At 45.4% G+C, this 26838-nt stretch overlaps 1 protein-coding gene across 3 annotated transcripts in view; it reads left to right on the plus strand.

The window, feature by feature from the left end:
- Window positions 1–26838, plus strand: part of PTGFRN (prostaglandin F2 receptor inhibitor) — a 131736-nt gene that overhangs the window by 53930 nt on the left and 50968 nt on the right. For all 3 annotated transcript variants that reach the window (XM_048493955.1, XM_048493953.1, XM_048493954.1), the window contains exons 3-5: window positions 55–474; window positions 8331–8714; window positions 12783–13208. In XM_048493955.1, coding sequence (XP_048349912.1) covers window positions 55–474; window positions 8331–8714; window positions 12783–13208 — 1230 coding nt within the window. The remainder of the gene's footprint in view (window positions 1–54; window positions 475–8330; window positions 8715–12782; window positions 13209–26838) is intronic.

Consider the following 26838-nt stretch of genomic DNA (forward strand, 5'->3'; position numbering starts at 1 on the left):
AAAGCATTCAATATTATGAATAGCAAACTTGATAACTTTCTCTTCTCTAAATAGTGATTGCGGATGGCTTAACTGTGACTGGGTCAAAAGCACAGTTCACATCTACTTGGAACTTATCAGAAGGGGATTCATTCCAGTTGCGCTGCTCAGCTTCCACCAATTCCTCGGAACATACCCATCTTCACGTTTCCTGGGAATTCAAGAATGGCCTTGCATGGCAAGAAATCCTTTCTTTGACACATGAGGGCAAGTTCCAGCCTGGCCCAGAATATAATGAGCGCTATATCAATGGAGACGTGCGTTTAGATGCCATGGCCAGTGACATTTACCGCTTGTCTGTGTCTCAGGCTCTTCCATCAGATGAGGGCGCCTACAGGTGTCGAGTGAGTGAGTGGGTGAAAGATGCAGATGGTTCATGGCAAAAGATCCAAGAAAAAAGTGTGGATGTAGATACCGTTGTGGTTCAGCCAACAGGTGAGTGTCCATGAAATGATGATGGTCTTCAGGCCTATCTATAGTGTTGTAGTAATGTGAGAGGGGAAGATATGAAGGGCTGGTGGAACATTCATGTGCCATCACAGAGGGAAAACAATACTGTATGTGAAAGTTGTAGGACGAGGTGTCAAACTAATTTGTTAGGAGGGCAGCATGTGACTTGGTCAAGCAGGACGTGAGTGAGCGAGAGTGAGTATGTTTGTGTCTGTGGCCCACTACTGAGGTTGCACATAGGGCACTTTCAGTCCACTTTCACAATTGTTTGCACGTGGATTTTGCTGTTTCGCACTGTAAAATCCAGCTGCAAAGTGCATTGAGAGTGGATTGAAAGTGCATTATTCTGCATGTGCGAAAGGGACCTGTGTGTGGTTGCTGTGTAAGTGGGGTCCTATTTATTGGATTTCTTTATCCTAATCCTAATGTTGATTCTACTGACTCACATTGTATAATCTACCAGTGAAAAAGGTGGACTATAAATAATGTAAATAAATAGTGACACAGCCATTTTCTGTCTTAAATGTTGAATTTGGCATGAAATGTCAGCCAGAGTTTATTAGTGAACATGAAAATCCTGCAATGGAAAAACACCCCTACTGTATATTAAGATATTTTTACGTAGTTATTTTTGGACTTCATGGTGACGGTAGTGGTACTTGTTTCAAATCTGATGTGTGATGTCAGTTTTATAACTTCTTCCTAGAGATCTGTCCTTTCAGTAGCCTTTGCCAGGGTATTTCTTCAAAACCGCTTTAGAGATTGTTCAAGGCTAAAGCATAACAGAAATCTGTCTTTAAGTTAGCGATGTTAAGTTAGCGATATTTTCTTTATTTAGATGACATACTTTGTGTGCTGGATATATGAGTGTCCAAGCACATAGATGGCAAAAGATATAAGCATGCAATAGTCATTTTGTGGAAGGAAGATGCCCCCTCGACGAAGTAAAATTATAATATTTTTTTGGAAGTATGTTTTGCCAAATTGCCCAGTCCAGATGGGGAACCCGAGTACACTGGATTAGGCGGTGCAGGGCTGCACTGACACATTTGACCCCTCCACTAGTGCCAGGGGCAGCTGCACTGGCAGAGGGGGCAAGGGTATTGGCGGATGGCCACCCCTTAGCTCCGAGGCAGTAAAACCTGGATGTCCAGGCCACTGCGGAGTTTCACTGGTGTCCTGATCAGATGCTGGGAGGGGGAGGGGCCGGGCTGTGGTGTTCTGGGGCGGAGCCGACATTAGTTGGCTTCCACCCCAGATTTTTGGCTAGTTACGTCTTAAGGTGGTGATGGTGGGATTTGGCTTTTTCGTTCTCCTGGAGGCGAGGCTCGGGCATCCTGATTGGGTGATTCCTAGCTCATTCTCAGGGAGGCAGGACCTATTTTGTTGTCACTTCCTGAGGAGGGCTTAATCACCCTTCCTGGATCCAGTATTGTTCCTGCCTAGATAGGGAGTGCAGGGCTTGTCCAGTGCTCCAAGCCCCTTAGGCAAACAAGTATTTTTTCCTTCTCAGTCTGTCCAGTCTTGTCTTCTCGTCAGTAAGTGTAAGTGTTGTACTGTCCCCCCACCCCTTCAGTCCAAACCCTTAAAGGAAAGAAACCCACGCATAGGCATAATGGCCTCCCTGCGCTCTTTCTCTCCGCCGCGAGAGGCCTTTGGAAGGTCCGCGGCAGAAGGGACCTGCGCTGCCACCCGCTACGGGTCGCAACGTCGCGGCTCCGCCGACGCCGCCACAGGGTCTTGCTCCCAAGCCCCAAATTCGGCCGCGACCAAGGAGAACCCACCGGCGCCATTACCTCCGCCTCCCATAGAGCGTAAAAAAGGCGCGAAAAACAAAGCGGCCCCAGGCGCGAAAACGAAAGCGGCCCCGGCCAAGCGGCAAAAGCGGCTGGAGACGGAGGCCTCCGTCTCCACTCAGAGCACCAACGTCCTTACTCAGGACGCGGCTGGCGAAGCTCTGCAACTGCCCCCGCACCCCCCCCCCGAGCCAAACGGAGGATTCAGGCAGAGAGCGTTCCGGCTCCTCTGCAGAGGGCGGGGGCGGGGAGGACTCAGCAAACCAAGGGGAAACCAATGACTCTGACCGGCCCAGTACTTCTCGGCCCAGGCAAAGGGGGGGGGAACCACAGTCTAGAATGGTTTCTCTCACAGACATGAGTTCCTGGGCCAATGCCTCACCAGAACTCCTCATGGAACTCTTCACAAAAAAGATGAGAAAGGAAATTTTAGATCATTATAGGAAAAAGCAGAAACAAAAGCGCAAACAAAAAAGCGTCAGTAGAGGGCGCCAGAGATCCACGCATAGGGATAGACATAGGCGCACACACCATTCTAGTTCCTCTTCAAGGTCCATCAGCCCACCCCCCTCCTCCTCCACTTATAGAGACCCACTCAACATAGATGAGGACAGTAGTGAGGGGGAAGGGTTAGAGCCAGTAGAGCATTTCTCAGAGAGTGAGGAAACTCCCGCTGAACCCAATGATTTATGTAAAAGATTTTTTAAACAGGAAGACCTTTCCGCTATGATAGCGAAGACTATCTCCGCTCTCCAACTGCACGATGAGCCAGACGCGGAAGACCCCGCCGCCCCAGCCGGATCCAAAAAACCAGTCAAAGGAGTACCAAAGGGGAGAAAGGAAATCTTTCCACATTCTGAGGAGACCCCTCGGGCCTTTCCTCTTCCAGAATACTTCGAAAAAAGGATGAAAAAAGAATGGCTCAACCTGGACGTCAACAAGAGCTACCCATCACTCCTCAAAAAACTCTACGTACTCCCGGACCACGTGCACACTACCATACAAACACCCCTAGTGGACGCCCCGGTGGTGGCAGTACAGTCAGGAGGCCTAGTCACCAAGGACGGTGAGGGCTCCTTAAAAGACCCCTTTGATAGGAAAGGTGAGGTCACACTCAAGAGGATGCACGATCGATTAGCAATAATTCTTAGGACACTTGCATCCTCTGTCACCATGGCTAGAGCCGCCATTATATGGGCCAGGCGAATTCTTGACATCATTCCACCAGAACACATAGGAATCAGGGAAGGCATGGAGAGAATGCTATCAGCAGTCTCCTTCTGGGCTGACTCCAATCTGGACGCTTTCACCCTAACTTCCCGAGTCCTAGCCCTAGGGGTAGTAGTGAGGAGACAAGCCTGGCTGAAGGCCTGGCAAGCGGATTTTTCACTCAAAACTCGTAGTCTCCACCCACGACTATCATGGATCCAGACTCTTCAGCAAGGACCTGGATGCCGTACTGGTGGAGACCAAGGGAAATAGAAAGACTATGCCAAAATTTGTCAGAGCAGACCAGGGACCCCCCCATAAGTCCTACTCCACATTTAGGTCACAGCGCACCCTGGCACGAGCACCTAGGGATGGCCGATGATGGTCTAATTCTTACGCCTCACGTAGACGTCTCAATAACAACAACAATTACCATAACAACAGCAACATGAACAACAACCAGTCTTCCTTTCGTACCTCCAACTTCAGATCAGGCAGAGGAGCCAAATCCTTCCAACCTGACCGCCCAAACCGATCCTGACAAACCCAACCCCCCCGGTCGGCGCCCGACTGCAAAGATTCCAGCGGAGCTGGACGGGCCCCAACGTCGACCTATGGACCCAAGAGGTGGTCACCTCCGGCTACCTAATAGAATTCTTCAGAATACCAAAACCCAGATTTCAGGCCTTCCCCACCCTACGAAATCATCAAAAAAGGCTCAGGACACAGCAGGCAATCCAACACCTCCTTCTGATCCAAGCCATCGAGCCGGTGCCTCAGTCGGAACACTTTTGCGGAGTATACTCCCATTTCTTTACTGTTCCAAAAAGAAACGGGGAGTGGCGAGCCATCTTAAACCTGAGGTACGTCAACAGGGCCATCCGGTTACGTCGCTTCAAGATGGAAACCCTCCGGTCCATCGTGGAAAACCTCCGACCCGGAGACCATCTAACATCACTGGATCTTACCGAGGCCTATCTGCACGTGCCCATAAACCCTCGACACCGCTGCTACCTGAGGTTTGCAGTAGAAATTCAACATTTCCAGTATCGGGCTCTTCCCTTTGGACTCGCCACAGCCCCAAGAGTTTTCACAAAGGTACTTCTCGCACCCATCACCGCCCTAAGGGAACAGGGCATTCACGTCCACCCCTACCTGGACAACATTCTCATTCGTTCAACCTCCAGGGAACGGGCAGGGGTGGACGTGGACCTAGTGATGAGAACGCTGACTTCGTACGGCTTCTTGGTCAACTTGCAAAAAAGTTCGCTGACCCCACAGACACGCATGGCCCCACAGAACACCTAGGAGCCACAATCGACACCTGTACCAACGCTCTCTTCATACCACACTCAAAGGCCCTCAAAATCTAAAGGATCGCGGCATCTTTCATCCACGCCAGGAGAGTAGCCCTGCTACAACTAGCAAAACTGATGGGCCTCTTCATCTCCATCATAGATATGCTCCAATGGGCACGTTTCCATGCACGGACACTGCAGAGGTTCCTGAGACCGTACCAGTGGGACATCATGCAGAAGAAAGAGAAAACAGTAATACTCTCGACTCAAGTCAAACACAGTCTCATCTGGTGGTCCCAGCTCAAGAACCTATCCACAGGCAAAGTATATCTTCACGACAACAAGGTGCAGATTTTCACAGATGCCAGCCTTCGGGGATGGGGAGCTTCCCTCAGAGACCAGGTAGCCCAGGGCCTATGGAGCCCGCACAAGCACATCTCCCCATCAACCTCCTGGAGCTGGTAGCCATTCGACTTGCGCTTCAACACTTCCAACACCACGTCCGCGGTCAACATGTCCTGGTCAGGACCGACAATGTGGCAGCCAAGGCTCACCTCAACAATCAAGGGGGATCGAGGTCCGCCCAGCTACATCGAGAGTCTGTCACCATCCTGACCTGGGCAGAGAGACACCTCAGATCACTCTCCGCAGAGCATATCAGAGGGAACCTCAATGTCGAGGCCGACTGGCTGAGCCGTCAAACCATCTCGGAAGCCGAATGGAAACTACACCCGTCAATCTTCCTGCTAATATGCCAGAAACTCGGGACGCCCCAGGTAGACCTGTTCGCATCGCAACAAAATCACCAACTACCGACATTCCTGACCAGATACTACCATCCCAGCGCAGCGGCCACGGACGCCCTGACCACCTCATGGCCTCCGGGCCTGATGTATGCCTTCCCACCGGTACCTGTTCTTCCCAAGCTCCTGAGAAAGATTTGGAAGGAAGAGGCAGAAGTCATACTGGTAGCCCCTTGGTGGCCAAGAAGACCATGGTTTTCGTCCATTCTACAACTGTCTGTTGCGCCTCCGCTTCACCTTCCAACACCTCCAAACATGCTTTCTCAAGGTCCAATCTAACATTGCAACCCAGAATGGTTCTGCCTCACCGCTTGGCACTTGAACGCGCAGCTCTAGAGAGGAAGGGATACTCCCAGAAGGTTATTAATACCATCATAGCCGCACGTCGACCATCCACTCTCCGCATCTATGACTCTTCATGGAGATCCTTCACCAAGTGGGCAAATAAAAATCACATCGATCCCATTCGCCCCAAGGTTTCCCAAGTCCTAACGTACCTACAAGAGGGAGCCGAAAAAGGACTCCGAAGCGCAACCCTTAAAAGACAGATAGCCGCCCTATCCACGGTCTGGATACGTTTACAAGGTGTCACTGCTTCTCGACACCCAGACATCCTCAGATACCTAAAAGGAGTGCGCCAGACCCAACCTCCGGTAATCCATCGCTTTCCCTCGTGGAAACTAAACACCGTGCTCAACGCACTAACAAAACATCCATTCGAACCCATTCAGACAGTGCCCCTGAAATGGCTCAGGATGAAACTCCTCTTCCTGATAGCCATCACCTCAGCAAGAAGGGTCTCTGAGCTCCGTGCTCTCTCTATAAACTCTCAACTCTGCATTTTCCACAAAACCAAGGTGGTCCTACGGCTAGACCCAACCTTTATTCCTAAAGTGGGATCCTCCTTTCACCTCAGGCAAGAAATTACGCTTCCGTCATTCTTTCCCAAACCAAAACATCCAAAGGAGATCCTCTGGCACACCTTAGATGTGAGAAGAACACTCAAGGCATACATTATTCGCACTGAGGACATCAGAAAGACCGAGTTCCTATTCATCAACGTCTCAGCTCCCAATTCCGGAGCCCAGATGTCCAGAGCTGCCATCAGCTCAAACATCAGAACATGCATCACCGAAGCCTACAAGGCGTCCAACATTCCGGTTCCTCCAGGAATTACGGCACACTCCACCAGAAGCGCCGCAGCAAACGCCGCTTTCAGACGTCAAATTCCGATAGAGGACATCTGCAAAGCAGCTACATGGTCCTCCGCGACGTCATTCGTCAAGCACTATAGGCTGCAATCCAAAGCCGATAACGACACAGTTTTCGGCCACCGAGTGTTAGAACACATATTTGGTGAATGATCCCACCCATTAGGGACACTGCTCTGGGAGGTCCCAATCAGGATGCCCGAGCCTCGCCTCCAGGAGAACGGTCCATTGGTAGACTTACCCTGAAGGGGCCTTCTCCTGGACGGCGACGAGGGCATCCTGGCCCTCCCAACAGATCATTCACCGCCACAGTACTAAAGAATAATGAGCGCTCACGCAACCATACATTAGTCTATTAGACAAACTTAGTTAGGAGCACATGTTTAAGCTTGTTGCCTCAGTTATCAGATGTTATATGTTGTTACTTCCTAATGTTTTCCTTTTCTTAAATGTTCGAGATATTGCACTATACTACTCCGTTACTCCAAATACTGGATCCAGGAAGGGTGATTAAGCCCTCCTCAGGAAGTGACAACAAAATAGGTCCTGCCTCCCTGAGAATGAGCTAGGAATCACCCAATCAGGATGCCCTCGTCGCCGTCCAGGAGAAGGCCCCTTCAGGGTAAGTCTACCAATGGACTGTTTTCCCCGTACTGCCATAAAATCATCTGGAGGTGGAGGGGCAGTGCCGTAGCAGTGCTGTCCCCACTGCAGGGGGCTTTGACTTGGACTGCCTGTCTGATATCCTTTTAATCACCATAGACAGACTTTTTGTGAATACTACTAGGATAGGTAATTCCAGTGTTATTACTTCTTGCTTCAGGTCAACTTGGGAAATCTGAGTAGCTCAACTTGCTGCTTCTTCAAAAGTGTGTATCAGCTAGACAATTAAGTAGCCTTCTTTGATTCTTCAAAATCTGTGGTTGTATTTCTTGGATTTCTTTGCCAAGCTCCTGTGTTTATAGTGGAGCATGTTTTGCCACAACATGGTGTTGGTTCAAAATACTGGTTCTAAACATTTACATTTATATAAGAGAGAGATAGGCCGATGAGCTTTTGTTGTTTCAGGAAGAAGAAATTATAGCAAGCCACACTATAGTCTTTAGTGGAACACTTTCCAGTCAGAAAGGAATCATACGTATATTATAGCTGAAATTTAGGATATTCTTTATTTTGGTCAATGATTTTTTTTTGCAGAAAAGGCGCAAGTGGATTAAGCTTTCATATCCTGACATAAGGAAAAGTGGGTTTTTTAAATTCCAAGGATCTGAAAAAATACTGGAATCTCTCTAAGTTCAAACGAGGGGGGATTAGTAGAACTTGAAAGAGTCTGTGTTTTGCTGTCTTTGGTTCTAACACTGAACAATATGCACCTGAAAGTGCTTTGCATGTGAATAAAAAGGTATACGTTCTAAATAAGCAGACAGTGGAAACTAACAATCACATAACTTGCTGGATTATGAAGTTAAACATTAAATAAAAATAACTTTGTTTTGATCTTGAATTCTTCCCCATCCTTCACAGCTTTAGGCGTGTTCATCACCCCAACTAATGTATCTGTGACAGAGAGAGACTCCCTCTACCTTACCTGCAACTTCACAACAGATAGAAGTGGTATTTTCCAAGCAGAGGTCACATGGCACTATAGTGAGTCACCTGATGGCCCTATGGAAGATGCTCAGATTTTGCTGAGTGCAGACCGTGACTCTGTAATTAGTGACTCTACTCTCATCAGTCTCAGCCATGTAGACCGAAGTTCTTATCACCTGTTGATCCGCGACATGAGCATTGAAGATTCTGGCTACTACTTCTGCCAAGCAGCTCTGTGGGTACCACAGTACAATGGAAGCTGGCACAAGGTAGCAGAGAGAACCTCTGTGCCAGTCCCGGTGGAAGTGATAACATTAGGTAAGCACCCTTGATAAACCACTTACCTTATGGCTTTTAAAATGCTTGTGATCTCCTAGGTGGTGCCTGTATTTGCCATTGTGTTCATTGATGCATGTTTTTCATGCCCATTTGCTTTTTCTCCAAAGCACAAAGCCAATCCTGACTTTGTTGCCCTGCATCAGATTAGAATGTACTTTGGATGAGTCTAGATGAGCATCTTTATGTCTGCATGGATTCTACAAGGAAGAAGCTGGTTCCCTTATAGTAGGACAACCAGCTCAGAGCATCTTGGTGTTTTGTGATTAATCCCCTTCCCCCGTCATTGGTAGCCATTTTGTTGTGGCATCCACTGCTTGTTTTTCTAAGCTCTAAAAGTCTTTACAAATTGAACATGGTTCCTGGTTCCTGGTTTATATAATTTAAATACAAGTGAATAGAATGTGCATCTCACTAGGGATGATCCTTTGTTTTTCCTAAAATCCATACTGTGAGGAAGACAGTCTTTCCTTTAACAGAATTAAGCTGCAAGTTGTGAGCTCATAGTTGCAAGTCTAATCATTTTCATGATCGATTTCAAGAATGTCTTTTCGAGTCCAGTATATTATTTCTACAATGTTAACAGGAGATAGAAAACAGAAGAGAAGCATTTTGGAACTGAATGTTAGTTCTGATCAATATGCCTCTTTCAGGAGAATTGCAGAACACATGAAGCTTCAGTGTTCTTAGTGTCCTTTGGGAAGATCCCTTCTGCTTTTTGTAAAGCTGGGACACTCAGAATCATTCTGCAAGTGTGAGGACTTCTGTGATGCAACTGCTACAAAATGATAAGGCTAAAAATACCAGTGGCGGAGTGGTTAAGAGCAGGTGTACTCAAGTCTGGAGGAACCGGGTTTGATTCCCCACTCTGCCACCCGAGCTGTGGAGGCTTATCTGGGGAATTCAGATTAGCCTGTACACTCAAACACATGCCAGGTGGGTGACCTTGGGCTAGTCACAGTTCTTCTGAGCTCTCTCAGCCCCACCCACCTCACAGGGTGTTTGTTGTGAGGGAGGAAGAGCAAGGAGATTGTAAGCCCCTTTGAGTCTCCTATAGGAGAGAAAGGGGGATATAAATCCTATTATTATTGTTGTTGTTGTTGTTGTTGTTGTTGTTGTTGTTATTAGAGTAACACACATGAGATTCCCCCACAGGAACTCCCATGCTTTGCTTTGAGCAACTGTTAATGGTGCAGCCTTATATAACAATAAATTTGTTTGCTGTATAAAGGGCTTTGCAGCAATATAATTTCTCTTTATTTGGTCAACTGAAGAAAACATTCAGAGCTAATGTTCAGCTTCTTTTAGCTATGAAGGATGTTTGTGGTTTGTGAGATTACTTCTGGTTTTTCTGAAAATGTGTTTGTGTGGCTGCTTCTTCCTATAATGCTTAATTTCTAATAAATGAGGTGTTCTGTGTTTAAAAAACACACACCAAAGGACAGTGAATTCATGCCTACCAGTACACATTCATTTTAAGAGCCTCATTTGCTTGCATTTATTGTACGTCAATAAAACTGTATTTTGTGGAAATGCCGCATGCCATGATCTTGTCTCAAAACAGCTCTGATTTTTCTGTAGTGCTGTCCAAGTGAATGCATAATTTCCCTGGAAATGCAGTGTATTCTTTAGAACCACCCTGAAATGGTTTTAATGGTCTTAGATCTGCAGAATTTCTTGGGGCAGTTATCTTGGGATGATTTGCTAAAACCTGATACGAACAGAGATGGCTAAATACTGACTGAAAATGGGGTTTAGCTAGAGATGATGCTTTTTCATTTTTCCTTCGTGTGGTATGCTGTGGTCTTGTTATCATAGAGTACTGTGTCTTCAGTAACTCTTGCAGTGTTTCCGTAGCTGAACTCTTCACCTATTGATATCCTGCTTTTTATGCACATATTCTGAGAAATGAGCATCCAGGCAGCATATGAAAAATTGAAACCCAAGCACAAAATTCTGAAGAGCCATGTTGTACTGTGGCATCTGTCTTGATGTGTCAGCATCTCTTGGATAATTTTAAAAAATCGAATTTCTGGCTTTTGACTTCACAATTAGGAGCCAGATGATTTTTGACAGCCTTTTCGAAGAGTAGAAACAAGCATTTTGCTTATTCTTTGACGAAATGTAAGTCTTGGTGTGAATATGCTTATGAATGGCAGAATTAGAGGCAAGGTAGGCAATGACTTATGGTAGTCCTTGTCTCTTAAAGTGAAGTGCAGGAGGCCTCCCTGTACTCCTAAGAGCTGAAAGAGTTGCTAAATATAGTTTGTAATATTTGTGCAGTGTGATTTTAAGCATGTTTATTCAGAAGTGACACTGAATTCAGTTAGACACGCTCTCTCTATTAAGAAAGCTTGGGATGACAGCTTTAGAGGACTGAGTGTGAGGGACTTTCTAAAATTCGATGGAAGAAAATGACATTATTATTAACATCTCACTTTGTTCTGTTTTCCACTTGCATAAGTATGGGAATGATCTTGTCTCAATTCTTATTTCCAAACCTCATGTGCTTGTATGTAGAGAGGAGCAACTGCTTTCCTAAACCATTTTTTTTGCGTATAATCCTGATAGTATCCCCAGCCCCAAAGGCTGGCTTGAAGAGGGTGCCCTTTTCTGCGTTGAAAGCATATCATGAGCTGCTGGGAATTTCCTTTCCTTTATATTCCCAATTAGTAATTACTTTGGTGCAGGTGAAAAAGAGAGGATAAAAGTGTTCTTCAAATGATCTTGTGTTGCCTGGGTTGGCAGGGGCGGGGGGAGGGCAAAATGGAAGAAGAGTTCTCATCATCTGAGGTTCATAAACTGCATCCAGAATTCAACACCAGCCCCCTCCTGCTTGATTGAAGCTTGAGAGCTGGCAGGGTATTAAGCCATTGAACTGGCGGCTAGGCGGTTCTTTGACAGCTGACAGAGTGCGGGAATGAGGCTTATCCAGCAAGCTTTTTATTCCTTCCTTCTAAATCCTCTGTCTGAGAGTCGGTGTGAAGAGCCTAGCCGGAGTGCTCCCGTCAAAGCCAAAACTTTCCCTAGCAAGTCAACTCGCAGGGCCTTCCAAAAGCTGCAGTAATTAGATGAATCCTCATTTCCCTTTCCTCTTTTTAAAAATCAAACAAGAAACAGTTATTCATGCTTCTCTTTTGGAAACTAGCTTCTGCAATAAACTGTCTAATATACTACCTCACAAGTTCTGTGATTTTTAAGATCTAGGATAGACTTACTGTGCAATCCTGGGGGGTGGGGGTGGGGGTGGAAATGAGAAAGCTCTGGAGGCAATGTGTACCTGCGACATTGTCGATGCCACCTACTGCTGGCCTCACTGGCATTCATGCCAGTCCAGAATCATGCGGCTAGGTGACTCCCAGGCACTGATGCAGCTACAGCACCCGCTGTCCTCTGGCACAAGAGCCTGTGCCAGTAGAAGTCAAGGCAGGTGCAGCCCATTGGGTTGCATAGGGGCTCTGCAGTGTGGTTGGGGGAACTTTTCTTTTCCCTTGCTCACAATCCTCTTTGGACACAGAGGGGCTGAGGCGAACCCTGCCACTAGCAATCTACTTGTACAGTTGAAAATTCGGCAACTCACGGACAGCTTGCAATTTGAAATGATTTCCAGGACCCAGAATACTGTGTGAAATCGTTCAAAACAGCTTTACTTAACTGTGTTTCTAGCTTCAGCATTTGCCTTGTGTATTTGGTAAGAGACATCAGTGGATAATGCTGGAATCATCTAGCCCATTGCTGCTTTGGCTAATGGCAGTTGCTGTATTGCAGTGTACAGCTAGAAGGCAGGGAATTCAGAAAACAAGCTGAAATTAGGCAGATACAGATATTGCCTGGGTATTAAACCTCTCAGTCTATGAACACTGCCTTGAGCTTCATGACACGGGAAAGGCAGAATGTAATGTAATATGCTGTGCCATGATTGGCAGGCTACTGCACGTATTCTGAAGTCATCCGACGGTATGTGGTTACATGACTTATACTTTATGTATGTCCTCATTTCACTGTTGTGATTTATTTTCTTGTTTTCCTTCTTTTCTAAATTCCGTGCAGAGCCAAATTACCACGTATTTCTGAATGCTTCTAAAATGCCAAAGTTTTCAGAGGATCCCACAGAACTGGAGTGTAGGATCACAGAAGCACAAAGTGCAGAAGCAAATGTACGTTACACTGTATCTTGGTACTATAGACTGCCTTCACGTAGTGAAGAGGTGGTTAAAGATGAACTTCTTGCCACAATGGATGCGGACTGGATGCTAGTAGTTGGGGAGAGAAGCAAACAAAGAGCGCAGAATGGGGAAATAATTTTCTCTAAGCCAGCCGTGGACACCTTCCGCTTACGAATCCAGTGGACCTCAGAGGCAGATAGAGGAGAGTATTTCTGTATAATTTCTTCATGGAGCAAACAGCGCAACAACAGCTGGATAAAGATCAAGGATGTGGCTTCTATGCCTGTAAGCATTTTATGGTCTACGCAAGGTAGGAGTTTGGCCCTGTCTCACTGTAAATCTTGTGATGAAAATGACTGATGACTCAGTGGCTTGCCTTAATAGATACATTCAGATGGAGCAATTCTGAAGTTCCTGGTAAAAATATATAGGACTGTCATAACCGTACTTAGAAAGTGGATTGAAGTGGCTAATAATAGGAATTAGATGTATGGTGTCCTCTAGGCAAATATACAGGAAAAATAATATCATATCCAACAATAATGTTAGGTTAAGGTTGCTAGGAGCTGTGGCAAAAGAAAAATTGTGAGTCAGTGTTGGGTATATGACTCTGGTGTTCCAGTGGAGTTTTTTTGGACATGGCACCCCAGAAATCACTTGGTAAGTTACAAGAGTCTAGACTTGAGGCTCCATCTTTACATTGGGATTAAATCCACCCATAAAAGAAGTAGCTGCTACCCTGCTAGATTAAAGAGCAGGCTCTAATTGCACTACAAAACAACCAGTTTTTAACTTCCAGTTTCTAATAACTTGTTCCCTTAAAGCGTGACTATGTATTCTCTAGGTGACCTGAGAAATGACTATAGTTTTAAATAAGAAAATATAGAAGTTTCTATAGCAATACTTGCATTGTTATTATTCTTTGTAGTGATGTGCTCCTGTTCTTTCTAAGCACTTCGTGACAATGGAGCAGAAAACAGTCTGCAGCAAATCTGTCGGGTGGGTGCAAATCCTGAACAAGATAGTAGCCTTGAATTAAGAAACTGATTCTGGCATCAGGAGTTGTACAAATTACTGAACATTTAGCCTGAATGTTTTGATGTGGTCTGCACATCCACAAGCCTTATTCCATGCTACGAAGGCAAGAAACGTTTATTTTAATCGACAGGGATAAGTATTTTATTTTAATGGACAGGGATAATGTGGGTGCAGGTTAGAGGGGCCTTTCATGACTGTCCTACTTTTATGTCTTGTGTAGCCTTGCTTATTAAAATGAGAGGGAAGGAATGTTGAAGAAAAGTGCTCTGGAGTTCTTATCCGGGGAAACTTATGTCCAGACAGCAGTTTCTCATACTCTTGGTTGTGTGTGACAGTCCACTATGTGAACTGTAGGAAATTCCCTTTCCAGAGATGACTGTCTTTCTTCCCCATTTTGTACAAACTGAGCATAGGGTTTACGAAAGTTCTGTCAGTCCATGCTGGCCACTGCTAGAAGTACTTGCAAGAGGCTGGAAAACAAACCACTTCTCTGTGTTAAGAGCTGTCACTATATCTTCTTGAGATTTTTGCAGGATATAACTTCTTGCCAGCGGCAGTAATATTATTACATTATTCTTTAAGGGCTGACTTGAAAGTTAGTGTGGTCAGCAGATATTTTGGAGTCCAACTTCTGCCATGAACTGAGAGAATGCCCTAGAGTTAACCAGAGTTTCTTGTATCTATAAATGGTAAAATGTGACAAAATAATACAATGCAAATATTAGATTTTCAGTGCAAGCATGCATGCTTACTCCAGCCCACTGAAGATAATGGTTTATACTGGTATAATTCTCATTTTTCATTGGGTTCAGTTGTGTGTGGATTTGACTGATATACCTAAAAACAGTCAGAATGTAAACCAAGCAATTTGACCACTGGCTTTAAAATACTCTGGCCCTCATGCAGCAAGTTCCAAGTAAACAAAATAGCAGTAAATACATGTAGTATTAGGGAAGTCAGCTGTTGGGAAAGGAGTGTGTGATTAAGGGAAGAACAGGAGATTTCATTCAGAAAAAAATCTGTTTCAATGTGAGTTTCTTCTAAGATTTACAATGTAAAGCCAAATCTTACTATGTAGCTGAATGAAGCTTATTTTTTTTCTGGGTAGCTAACTCTAGGTAATACTTCAGTTGGTCTGATAATATATTCACTTGCAGGTGGAGCACCAGGGTGAGCTGGAAAACTCCATCTAATAGCCAAACGATATTGCACAGTTTATGATACCTCTTGCCTCGATCCCTCAACCTGCCTTTCTGGTGATGATTTGATATAAATCTTTGTTGATGTCAATTCTTATCAAATTCAAAAAGCAGGATGGAATGGCACATTCAGATGTCTGGTTCTATCCTGGCATCTCTGGTGAGAGACATCTTGACAAGTAGAGCCCATCAACAATACCAGGATAGACTGTGACCTCCACCCCCACCTGTGAGATGGTCAGAATAGATACTCCTCCACACAGTCACTCTAGAGTCTACACTGTGCCACGGAGAGAAACATATCTTACCATGACATGCCTCTGAAGATGCCAGCCATAGATGCTGGCAAAATACTAGGAACAAAACCCACCAGACCACGGCTACACATTCTGGAAATCCACCCAAACCCAACAAATTGTAACCATTTATGAACCAGATGCCGGAAGGATCAAATCAGAAATGTGCTTTGTCCCCTTCCTTCTGTAGCTTGGTGTGACTTGGTGTGCCATGGCATCTACAGTGGACGTAACTATGGTTAGAGATAATCACAATTGTCCAGATACCCAACTTCAAACTTTGGTTTCTGGGTGATTCTTAACCATGTTTAGATCTCATTGAAGCATTACCATAAATTGTGAATACATCAAGTCATAGAGGGGGAAAGAGGAGGCTAAGAGTAAGAGGGACGGAAAGGGAGCTCATGAGATATATATACATTTACAGCCTCCAAATTACAACTTGGTGTTCAGACATGTCTTCTCAATTGCGCCTTTGTGTATAGCCAGTTCGCAACACTTCCTGCACATATGTTTGTTATTGAAATATTGAAATCCCACCTTTCCTTGAGCCTTGACGTGGCTTACGAGTCACAATGAACACATTACAAAATGTGGATATGAGTATGGGGACTGCTTACATTAATCTTAAAAAAAAGATTTAAAATCTGCTCTTGAATACTTGAATGAAGATCTGTTTTCTTTTTTCCAGGCTTAGATAAAAATTGTTTTTGGTATGCAAAATATAATGGCTAACCTTGCTTTTCATGTGACGGTTTTTAGCTGCTGAGTCTCTTGAGGAAAAAATGTAGCACAAAACAGTAATGGCTGCTCTTACTTAAAATGCCATCTTATTTGTGAAAGATATTTTCAGGGTGGTTTTTTTTTTTTGTTCTATTGTTAAAATCTGTTTATACTTCTTTTGGACCATACTTGTGTGATCTGAAAGACAGGGTGGTGGTGTGCGTGTTGCGGGGGGGTGGGGGTGGGGTGGGGGGTTGGGGAGAATGTTTCACCTTCTTAGTAACTGCAATTTATTTTTTAAAGTTCTCTGCGCTGCCAGATATATGAAAGCTGGGGAACCTGTATTTTGACAGCTTAGCTTTGTTTTAATGGTGCTATTTTGCATTTCAAATACTTTTTTCATCTAACCAAGTGATAAGTTGGCCTTGGGTCTCAAGGTTTGCCTCCGTATTATTTCCAGTTTGAGTTTCACAATGCCTACATAGTTTATTAAAGTATAGATAGTTAACAGAATACTATCTGTCTGAAGACATTTTCATTATATTTTGAAAGATCTAAGCATTTGAACTGAGTCTTATTTATTGTGATCTTCAATAGAATGATTCTGGATTTAATTTAAATCAAATTGATTTAGATCACGATTTAAAGCACTAGTCAGCAAGACTTGATTTAAATTTTGGTTTTCTACATAAAGACTCATTCTTGCTGGTATAATCTTAATATTTACAAGCAGACAAAGGTTTCATTTTTAGAATAACTCCTGCTTACCCATAGGTAGAGGAACTTCATTAAACTATTTGGTGCCTTGTATGGACTGCTGTGATTATAGGGCTTTTGGGCACATACTGCTTGACTTGAGGCTGTTTGCTTTGCAATGTGGTTTTCCCTGGTTTTCTGTTTACACAAGAAATTGGAGTGGAGTAGTCACTGGAGCATTCAGTCAGGTACTTGTTCTCAGGTCTATTCAGCAGTCCAAAACAACAGCTTTTATTTGCAATGATGAAGGTACCTTCTAACAACCATCAGCATTAGCTAACATTAGAACTAGAAACTGAAACCTCCAACCAGGTGGAGTTGAAAGAGATTCACCCAGTAGGACCAAATTAAATCACACAGGTAATAGCGAAGGAGCAGAGTCTTCTGTTCTACACATGTATACACAATAAATGTATCACACTAGCAGAGTCCTTACACTATTTGCATTTTTAAAGAGTTCTTTTCTTCTATCTAAAGTACCTCTGCCAGTCCAACAAGGGCAAAAGTTGTAATCCTGCATGCCTTGTTGTTTTCCTGCAAACTCCCCCTCTTTTCTCGTGGCATCCGGTAACTCAATAGACTGGTCCTTTGCTTCAGCATGAGACCTGCAGCATCTTTTTAAAAATACACACACACACAAACCCCTTCTTATTATTCCGAAACGGAGCCTACAAGAGCCCATTTGGGGAGGCTGCCCCCCTCCCCTTTTTTTCCTGGTGTCCAATAGCTCAATAGGGTGGTTCTTTGCTCCAATATGAGACCTGCCGTGTTTAACAAAACACAACAAAAAACAAAGCCCTTTTGATTGTTCAGAAATGGTGGCCAGAAGAGCGGGAAAAACTGCTGTTGGGTGAACTAGGGAAGGCCGGAAGGAGCAACGAAACCCAGATAAAGAATTGTTTTCTGTTTGGTTGTTTTGCTTTGTGGGGAAAAGTGAAGCAACAGGAAACATCGTGTTTTGCCAGCATTTGGAAATGGCACAGGTTCTCTGCTTTGCCCCATGGTGGTTTCGTAAAGGGCAAAAAAATGCACCAAGGAAAGTTTACCACGAAGGAAAGGTACGCTTGTTACGAAGCAGAATGTAAGTGCCTAAATGCGTAATGGCCTTAGATTTTAATATGATAAACCGGATGCTATTCACACAAAGATCCCAAGACTTGTGGAATACCGGTAGTCTGCTCAAAAGGTTTCAATTTTCATTTTTACTGCTTGCCCCTCCCTTCTCACTCTTAGGTCCTGGTACAGATCTGTTCTGCTCCAAATAATCTTCTATTCATTGAATGCCTTGTAACTTAGCATTGAGAGTTAAGGGGTTGGGATACACATCCCATACATTGGTTTGCAAAGGGACAGTAGGCTTCCTCAGCTCTGTATGTTTATTTTATAACATTTTTACTACGAAGAAGAGGCATGCTATCTCTGCAAACACAAGTGCTTCTGGACTTGGCAAAAGGTACTGGTTTCGACCTTCTGTGGCCTTGGACCATTTCTCTATGCCACTGAAAGACCGTTTCTCTATGCCACTTGAATTCAAACCATTTCTCCCTGTTTGAGCCATTACTAAAGTATCTTCTTTTTGATCCTTCACACAGGAAAGTTTGCCCTGACATGGATAGCCCAGGCTAGTCCAATCACATCAGATCTCAGAAGCTAAGCAGGGTTAGTTTTGAACAAAAGGCCTCCAAGAAAAAGGCTGAGACAGGCAATGGCAAACCTTGAAAACCTACAGGTCAGCTGCAACTTGGCAGCACTTTCCACCCCTATAAGAAAGGTCAAAGTATTACAGTGGTGTATTTTCGAAGGCTTTCATGGCCAGAATCACTGGGGTATTGTGTGGTTTCCGGGCTGTAGCATTTTCTCCTGACTTTCGCCTGCATCTGTGGCTGGCATTTTCAGAGGATCTGATGATACTGTGGTGCTTTTTTACATTTTACCTATTTTTACATTTTACCTGATTTTTCTATTCTTCTAACAACATGTATGGTAACAATTTTGACTTGAATGTTTAAATAGTAATACCTTCTAATGAGTTAAGTTGGCGTAAAATTATCTAATAGCTAATGTAATCTGAGCCTGTTTGAGAAAGTGCCTAGGGGATACTGAAGATACTGAGACAATAGTACTTAATATTTGAGAAAAAAAGTAACAGGCAGCTAGTTAAAATGCAAATCTTGACCAAATATTTTCTCTTTTATGTGAAGATTTGCATCTAGAATTGAGAATTAAATTTGGCACTTATCTGATTTTTATGCTACCAGTGAAGACTCATGAAATAAGCATTCTTTTAAAATAAGACTTGTGGTGGCTATGGTGTTTTTGAGTTCTTTCCTGAGACTAATTGCCTCTGAGTATCCATAAAAGTGGTTGTATTATGGTGTGTACTTTTTACAGGGTCTCATCTCTTTATACACTGTGTCTCTAAACATGTTTCCTTCCCCGTGGAATTGGGAAAGTATGGCAACTTCATTTCTGAATCTTAGGCTGTGCAGAAATGCATCTCCAAATAACTGAACTATTCTCCTGAGGGCAGAGTCCATCTCAGATGGGTGTTTCTCAACCTTCTGTTAGGGAGGCAGGTCTAAACTTTCAATTTCCTGTCCCAGGCTCCTCCTCCTCTTTGTCTCCAGATACTTTCCTGCCTAGCTAGGGAGAGCAGCTATAGTGTTTGGCTCCGCTATTTCTCTTTACTACTTCTCTTTATATTCACAACCTCCTCTTAATTCTTAACTCTTATTCACTCTATCACTCACACACACACTCTGTCACAGAGACAGATAGGCTTACTAGCCTAAGAGACCAGCTTCTCTACTCTCCGCTTTCCCGCCAAAATCGGAACCCAAGATGGCGGACGGCTCTTTTTCGCCCCCTAGGCAGCAGTTTGCCAAATCTGCTGCGGAGGCCACCAGATCCTCCGTCACCAAGGCACTCGATCTGGCGGGGGGTAAGAACCCTCCCCACAAGATCAGAGCCGGAGGGAAGCACAAGCTGACCGACGAAGCCTCAGCAGCCGCGTCTCTTACCGCTCCCGTTTCAAACGCGGAGCTGAAGAAAAGACGCCTCGAGCAGCAGGGAATGCCGGCCCCTCACGAGCTTCAAGCTCCCAGAGCGAGGCATCGGCCGCTGCTCCTCCGTCCCCCCGAGCCTTCTCCGAGCCGGACTCAGAAGCCAACTACAGGCAAGAGATACCCGACCAGGAGGGGAGCGGGTTGGAAGTAGAGCCCAGGGACGAGGAGGGGGATGAACCATTTAATCTCCAGAGCATGACTGCCTCGCAATTCTCAAGGCTCCTTAACGAGGCAGTAAGGGAGCATTTACAGACTTTCCCTTCTGTAGCAGAAGGACGCCCTCCCGCCTTTTCCAGAACTGCCAATCACGCCAGAAAACGCCCATCCCCAGCACAGCAGGGGCGCCCATTAGCCTTCCCAGGAGAGGAGGGTTTTAGCGGGGAGGAGAATACGGAGGAGCCAGAACAATTCTCAGATCAGGAAGAGCCCCTGCCTGAAACCCCAGACCACTTTACCAGATTTTTCAAACTTGAAGACCTCCCAACGCTTATAAATAAAACCATCTCCGCCCTGGATCCGCAGGATGAGGAAGGAGCTCAGGACCCCTCAGCCCCCTCCACCTCCTCTAAACCCATCAAAGGGCTCCCCCAAGGGAACAAAATTCTTTCCTTCAACTGATTCTACAGCTAATTACTTCCCCATACCAGAATATCTGGAAAGAAAGATCAGGAAGGAGTGACAACAGCCTGGTGCCTCCAGGGGACTCCCATCCACTATTAAAAAGCTGTATCTAGTACCCGAATATGGTGAAGGCCCCATTAGCTGACGCCCCCGTGCCAGCACTCCAGTCAGGCGGGCTGGCCTCCAAAGATGGTGATGGCTCCATCAGGGATGCCATGGACAAACGCTCTGATGCCGCCCTTAAAAGGGCCCTCAAGTGGACAGCCACAGCTATGAAAGCACTAGCCCCATCAGCAGTAGTAGCACGCGCTATACTAGTCCAGACAAACAGAGTACTGGATAGGCTACCACCAGAAGCACTGCCCTAAGGGAAGGCATTCAAAGAATCCTCTGCGGAGTTTCCTTCCTGGCAGACTCCAACCTAGATGCCTTACTCCTTTCAGCCAGATCCATGGCCGCCTCTGTGGTAGCCAGGCGAAACAGCTGGCTGAGGGCATGGCAGGCAGACCCCCATTCCAGGGTCTTGGTATCTAACTATTCCTTCCAAGGGGAAATGCTTTTCGGCAAGGAACTCGACCAGGTACTTACCGAGACGAGAGACAAACAGAAAATAATGCCAAAATTTGTCAGGCCTGACCGTACACAATTCCAAAGAAATACATCCAGGTCCCACCGCACTCTCCCAAGAGCACCAAGGGACCCTCCCCGCTCTAACTGAAGACCTAACAACTCCTTTCGTGGCGGGGGTTCCTTTCGAGCCCACAACTACTCTACCACAGCCCAGGCCCGACAAATTCGGGAAGTTTGACAAATCAGGAAGACAATGACGCCATTCATCTCCCGGTAGGCGGCAGACTCTCATGCTTCCTCAACCAATGGAGAGGGGAGCATGTAGACAAGTGGTCACAAGAATTCATCTCAACAGGCTACTTGATAGAGTTTGCCTACATCCCAAAACCACGCTTCTTCACAACTACAAGCGCCAAAAACTCGGCTACAAATTCTCGCAACCAATTAGCAGTACATCACCTGCTAGACATCAGGGCAATAGAGCCGGTCCCCTCAGCGGAGAAGTCTTCAGGCATATACTCACACTTCTTCACCGTCCCCAAAAAGAATGGGGACTGGAGGGCGATTCTGGACCTAAAATACATCAATCGACACATCAAACTCCGTCACTTCCACATGGAATCCCTATGCAGCATCACAGAGGCACTCCGACCAGGGGAGTTCCTTACCTCTCTCGACCTAACAGAAGCTTATCTTCATATAATGATACACACAGCACATCGCCAATTTCTAAGATTCGTCTCAAACAATCATCACTATCAATTCCGAGCCTTACCATTTGGACTCTCCACTGCACCCAGAATTTTTCTCAAAGATTCTGTTAGCACCAATTACCCTCCTACCCAAGCTGGGAATTCACACCCACCCCTATCCGGACGACATCCTGATCCGCTCACCACCCAGGGATCAGGCACTCAAGGACGTCCAGATAGTCACCCACACCCTAAAACAACACGGATTCTTGGTAAACATGGCCAAAAGCTGTTTGATTCCATCACAGGAAATGGAACACCTAGGAGCCACCATCTCCACTGCCAAAAACAGCCTGTTCCTTCCCAGTGCCAAGATCCTTTCAATCCAGAGAAAAACCTCAGCAGTCATCACGGCCAGAAAATCATCTCTCCTCTGTCTCACAAGCCTACTAGGACAGTTCATCGCAGCAATGGACATGGTCCAACGGGCCCGACTCCACGCTCGCCCACTTCAAATTTCTCTTCGCCCCTTCCAACTGGACATCATGAGGAAGAAGGACCGCATCCTCAGCGTACCACCCTCACTAAAAACCAAACTCAAATATTGGACCTCACGAAAGAACCTGTCACAAGGAAAGACCTTCCTACTTCCCACTCGGCCTTACAAATATTCTCAGATGCCAGCCTGAAGGGATGGGGAGCCACACTAAACAACAGCTTCGTCCAAGGGACCTGGAATCACAAGGAATCCTTACTACCCATTAACATTCTGGAAACTCGAGCAGTCCTCCTGGCTCTCAACCACTTCCAAACCTCAATACAAAACAAACACATTATTATCAGGACAGACAATGTGGCCACCAAAACCTGCGTAAACAATCAGGGGGGATCCCGATCATCGCAACTTCATCGCGAATCCACAAGAATCCTTCAGTGGTCAGAGAAAAACCTACTCTCCATAAAAGCAGACCACATACAAGGGAAGCTGAACGTATCAGCCGACTGGCTGAGCAGGTCAACAATTCAGGAAGCGGAATGGTCCCTCAACCAGGAAACGTTCCACCTCATAGCGCAATCCTTTGGAAGGCCAGAAGTCGACCTATTCGCCACTGCGGAAAACTCACTACTTACCTCATTCATGTCAAGATACTTCCATCCAAGGGCATTAGCAACAGACGTACTGACAGCACCATGGCCACCAGTTCTGCTATACGCCTTCCCACCATTCCCTCGCCTTCCCAGATTTCTCAGGAGGGCAACACTGGAACGAGCAAGAGTGATACTGATAGCGCCTCATTGGCCAAGGCGACCATGGTTTTCAGCCATAACCGAGATGTCACAGAGTCCGCTCATACGGCTCCCACTGACCCCGGACCTCCTTCAGCAGGGACCAACTCTACATCCCAGCCCAGGATGGATTCAACTGACCGCCTGGACATTGAACGAAGCATCTTGAACACCAAGGGTTCTTCTGACAAAATAACCAATACCCTTCTGGCCTCACGCCACCCTTCCACCACAAGAATATACAATCGCACATGGAAAGCCTTCTACAGGTGGTCTTGACGCAAGAAGATAAATCCTCAAGCCCCATCCATAACAAACATCCTAGAGTTTCTTCAGGATGGTCTGGATTCAGGTCTTAAAAGCTCCACTCCCCGCAGACAGATTGCTGCACTAACCACAGTGTGGCCAACGTTTCAAGGGGTACCAGCATCCAGACACACAGACATCATCAGATTCCTCAAGGGGGCATATCAGCTACAACCCCCCTCTATACACAGGTTTCCGTCTTGGCGCCTACACTCCGTCTTAACCACTCTCACCAAGTCACCTTTCGAGCCGGTGCAATCTATACATATAAGATGACTCAGAATGAAGACGCTCTTTCTCGTCGCTCTAACATCAGCAAGACGAGTGTCCGAACTCCGGTCACTCTCGGTTAACATGAATCTATGCATTTTTCACTCAGACAAGGTCGTACTACGAACAGACCCCACCTTCCTACCGGAGGCGGCCTCACGCTTTCGCCTAGGGCAAGAGATCGTAGTCCCCAACTTTTGTCATAATCCCAAACACCCTCGGGATAAGCCATGGCATAACCTCGATGTAAGACGCTCACTGCAGGCCTTCATCATAAGGACCGAGAGCATTCGTAAAACGGAAAGCCTCTTCATCAATGTCACTAATCCCAACATAGGACACCAGATGTCCACAGCTGCCATCAGCTCAACTCTTAAAAATTGCATCGCAGAAGCACACAGGGCAATGAGCCTACCGGTCCCAACCGGAATCACAGCCCATTCAATAAGGTGCATGGCCACCAACGCAGCACTACTACACCAGGTCTCAGTAGAAGACATATGCAGAGCAGCCATCTGATCATCCCCTTCCTCATTCACCAGGCATCATAGACTCCACTCGTGGTCCGCAGCCGAAAAGGCATTCGGACAGAGGGTCTTGGAACACATCATGGGAGAATGATGGCCCCACCCGATTTCGGGACACTGCTCTGGGAGGTCCCATCTGAGATGGACTCCGCCCTCAGGAGAACGGCCCATTGGGCACTTACCGTGAAGGGTCCTTCTCCTGTGGGCTAGGAGTCCATCTCAACCCTCCCTCGGCCGTCAATTCAATCTGGAAGTGTTCTAATCTCCCGGAAATTCCTTCCAATCAGGTGCACGACACACACATAATAACTCTCATGAGCATCAGAGGTACATCTACAAGATTGGTCCCTGAGGACCCTGTTATAGTTTCACTTACAGTATTTTGATACTACTTACACCTCAGTTATATGAGCACTGTTACTCGTTTCTTTCCTGTTCCTTACTTATTTCGCTATTCTTAGTTACTGCTTTGACAGTCGGTTCTGGAGACAAAGAGGAGGAGGAGCCTGGGACAGGAAATTGAAAGTTTAGACCTGCCTCCCTAACAGAAGGTTGAGAAACACCCATCTGAGATGGACTCCTAGCCCACAGGAGAAGGACCCTTCACGGTAAGTGCCCAATGGGCCGTTCTTTCAGCTCCCCTGATGCTGTTTGGAGTGACTGTTTCTAGGAAGTGATAATCATTCCACACGGGTAGGCGTAAAACAGAAGACCAGTAGCACCATAGACTTACAGTGTATTCCAGTATATGGATATTTGAACAGAAAGCCACTTCATCAGATGCACTACATGTATTAAGCCGATTCTTTTTAATTAATTAATTAATTTTCTATACCGCCCTATCCCCGGGGGGCTCTGGGCGGTGTTCAACATAAAATTTCACCATAAATACAATCAAACAAAGGGAGCAAAAACTAGATATAGATAAATAAATTACACATTATACAAGCTCCATTGATTATAAAATAGAATTACTAAAATCCCTTTAAAATACCCTTAAAATACCCTTAAAACAGCGGTTAGTACAATAAAAGGCATCCAGCAAAAACCCTCCGCAAGAGGGAGGAACGGCGGGTCCCATCGATGTTAAGGGACCCCTGATGTAAGGGAGAAAACCAGAGGGGGCACTCCACTCAGCGGCTGGTCTCTACAAAGGCCGGGTGGAACAGCTCAGTCTTACAGGTCCTTTGGAACTCACCAAGATCCCTCAGGGCCTGGACAGTTGGAGGAAGAGTATTCCACCGGGCTGGGGCCATTATTTAAATTCACCTCTCTGTGTACCTCCTGCCCCACTTGTGAATTACTAAACAATTGCCCCAGTGGATAATAGGCTTCAGTGCATCAGATGGAATGAACTCTGAACTCGTAAACACCGTGTGCTGAAACACATTTTGCTAGTCTTCATTGGACTCCAGTTTAATTTAGGAGGTGCTAATAAAACTCATTCCTGAACTTTCAGTCATCATCTACTCTTAAGCTTTTATCTTGTCTGCTAATGAAATTGGCTGAGCATCAGTAATGTGGAGGGAATTGCTGTTCTTTTACCATATATGGTAAAGATCAAAATAATGTTTAAAGAATTAGATTACATTGGGTTTTCAGTTGGTGAGTTGGTTCCATGCCAATTATGCCAACACAGCTTGTTAATTTAGAATATTTTTTAAGGCCAGGAGAATGCTGGGATGACAGGGAGAAAGTAAGGAAGGAGAAAGAGTTAAGGAGGGTGAACTAGAGGAAGAGAGGCTTTCAAATATGGGCAACACTATAAGTGGATCACATATTTCAATCTAGTATTCTTTATAGGTTTCTAGGACTGAAAATGTCGAGGGCTGCTGAATTACAATGAACATCAGGCTAAGGAGCCACATGTACTTCCATCCCTGCTATGAGGTCTCCACTTCAGGGAAACACCTGCCAATCATAAGCCCAATTGGACAAGGGCTACATTGCAGAACAAGGGTCAGAAGAGCCACATATGACTCCTGTGCCACTGAGTATCACTGCCATAAACCCAATTCACTTCCATCTTTAAATACATTCCCTTTTCAATGCATTTGGTTGAGATGTGAGTCTTGACATCTGTGAAGAGCAACTGAGCTCTATAGCAACCCATTTCTATGTGAAGCACTGTGGATTGTATTAAACGCAGAGTACTGTGCAGAACTAACACATTGAAGATAGACACAGTTCTTGTGAGGTGATCGATCATAAATGGAAGCTGAGAGCTAAGAGCCAAATCAAGGAGTACTTCTTGCGATCACGCCTGCCTTTCTGAGATAAGAATCAGTAGCTTTTTACTGACAAGCTTCTGCTATCTCTTATTTATATTTAATGTGTCTTGATCATCAAAGGCAAATTTTTCACAAAGGCAAAGAGGAGTTGGAATAAGGAATCAGAGGCTGGGTTTGGAAAAAGTTCAATAAGCAAGATACCATAAACAACCTCTCTTCTTGCTTATCTCTGTAACTTTGTTTCAGCAGTAGCTGTATTTGTCAGTGAATGAAGCTAATTTGATTTTCAGTTTAGGGCAAGTAAAAGGAAAGAAAAAAATGGTAGACATTAGTGCTTAAAGTTTAGTAACACTAAATTT

This window comes from Sphaerodactylus townsendi, linkage group LG04 (assembly GCF_021028975.2).
Source record: "Sphaerodactylus townsendi isolate TG3544 linkage group LG04, MPM_Stown_v2.3, whole genome shotgun sequence".
Lineage (NCBI taxonomy): Eukaryota > Metazoa > Chordata > Lepidosauria > Squamata > Sphaerodactylidae > Sphaerodactylus > Sphaerodactylus townsendi.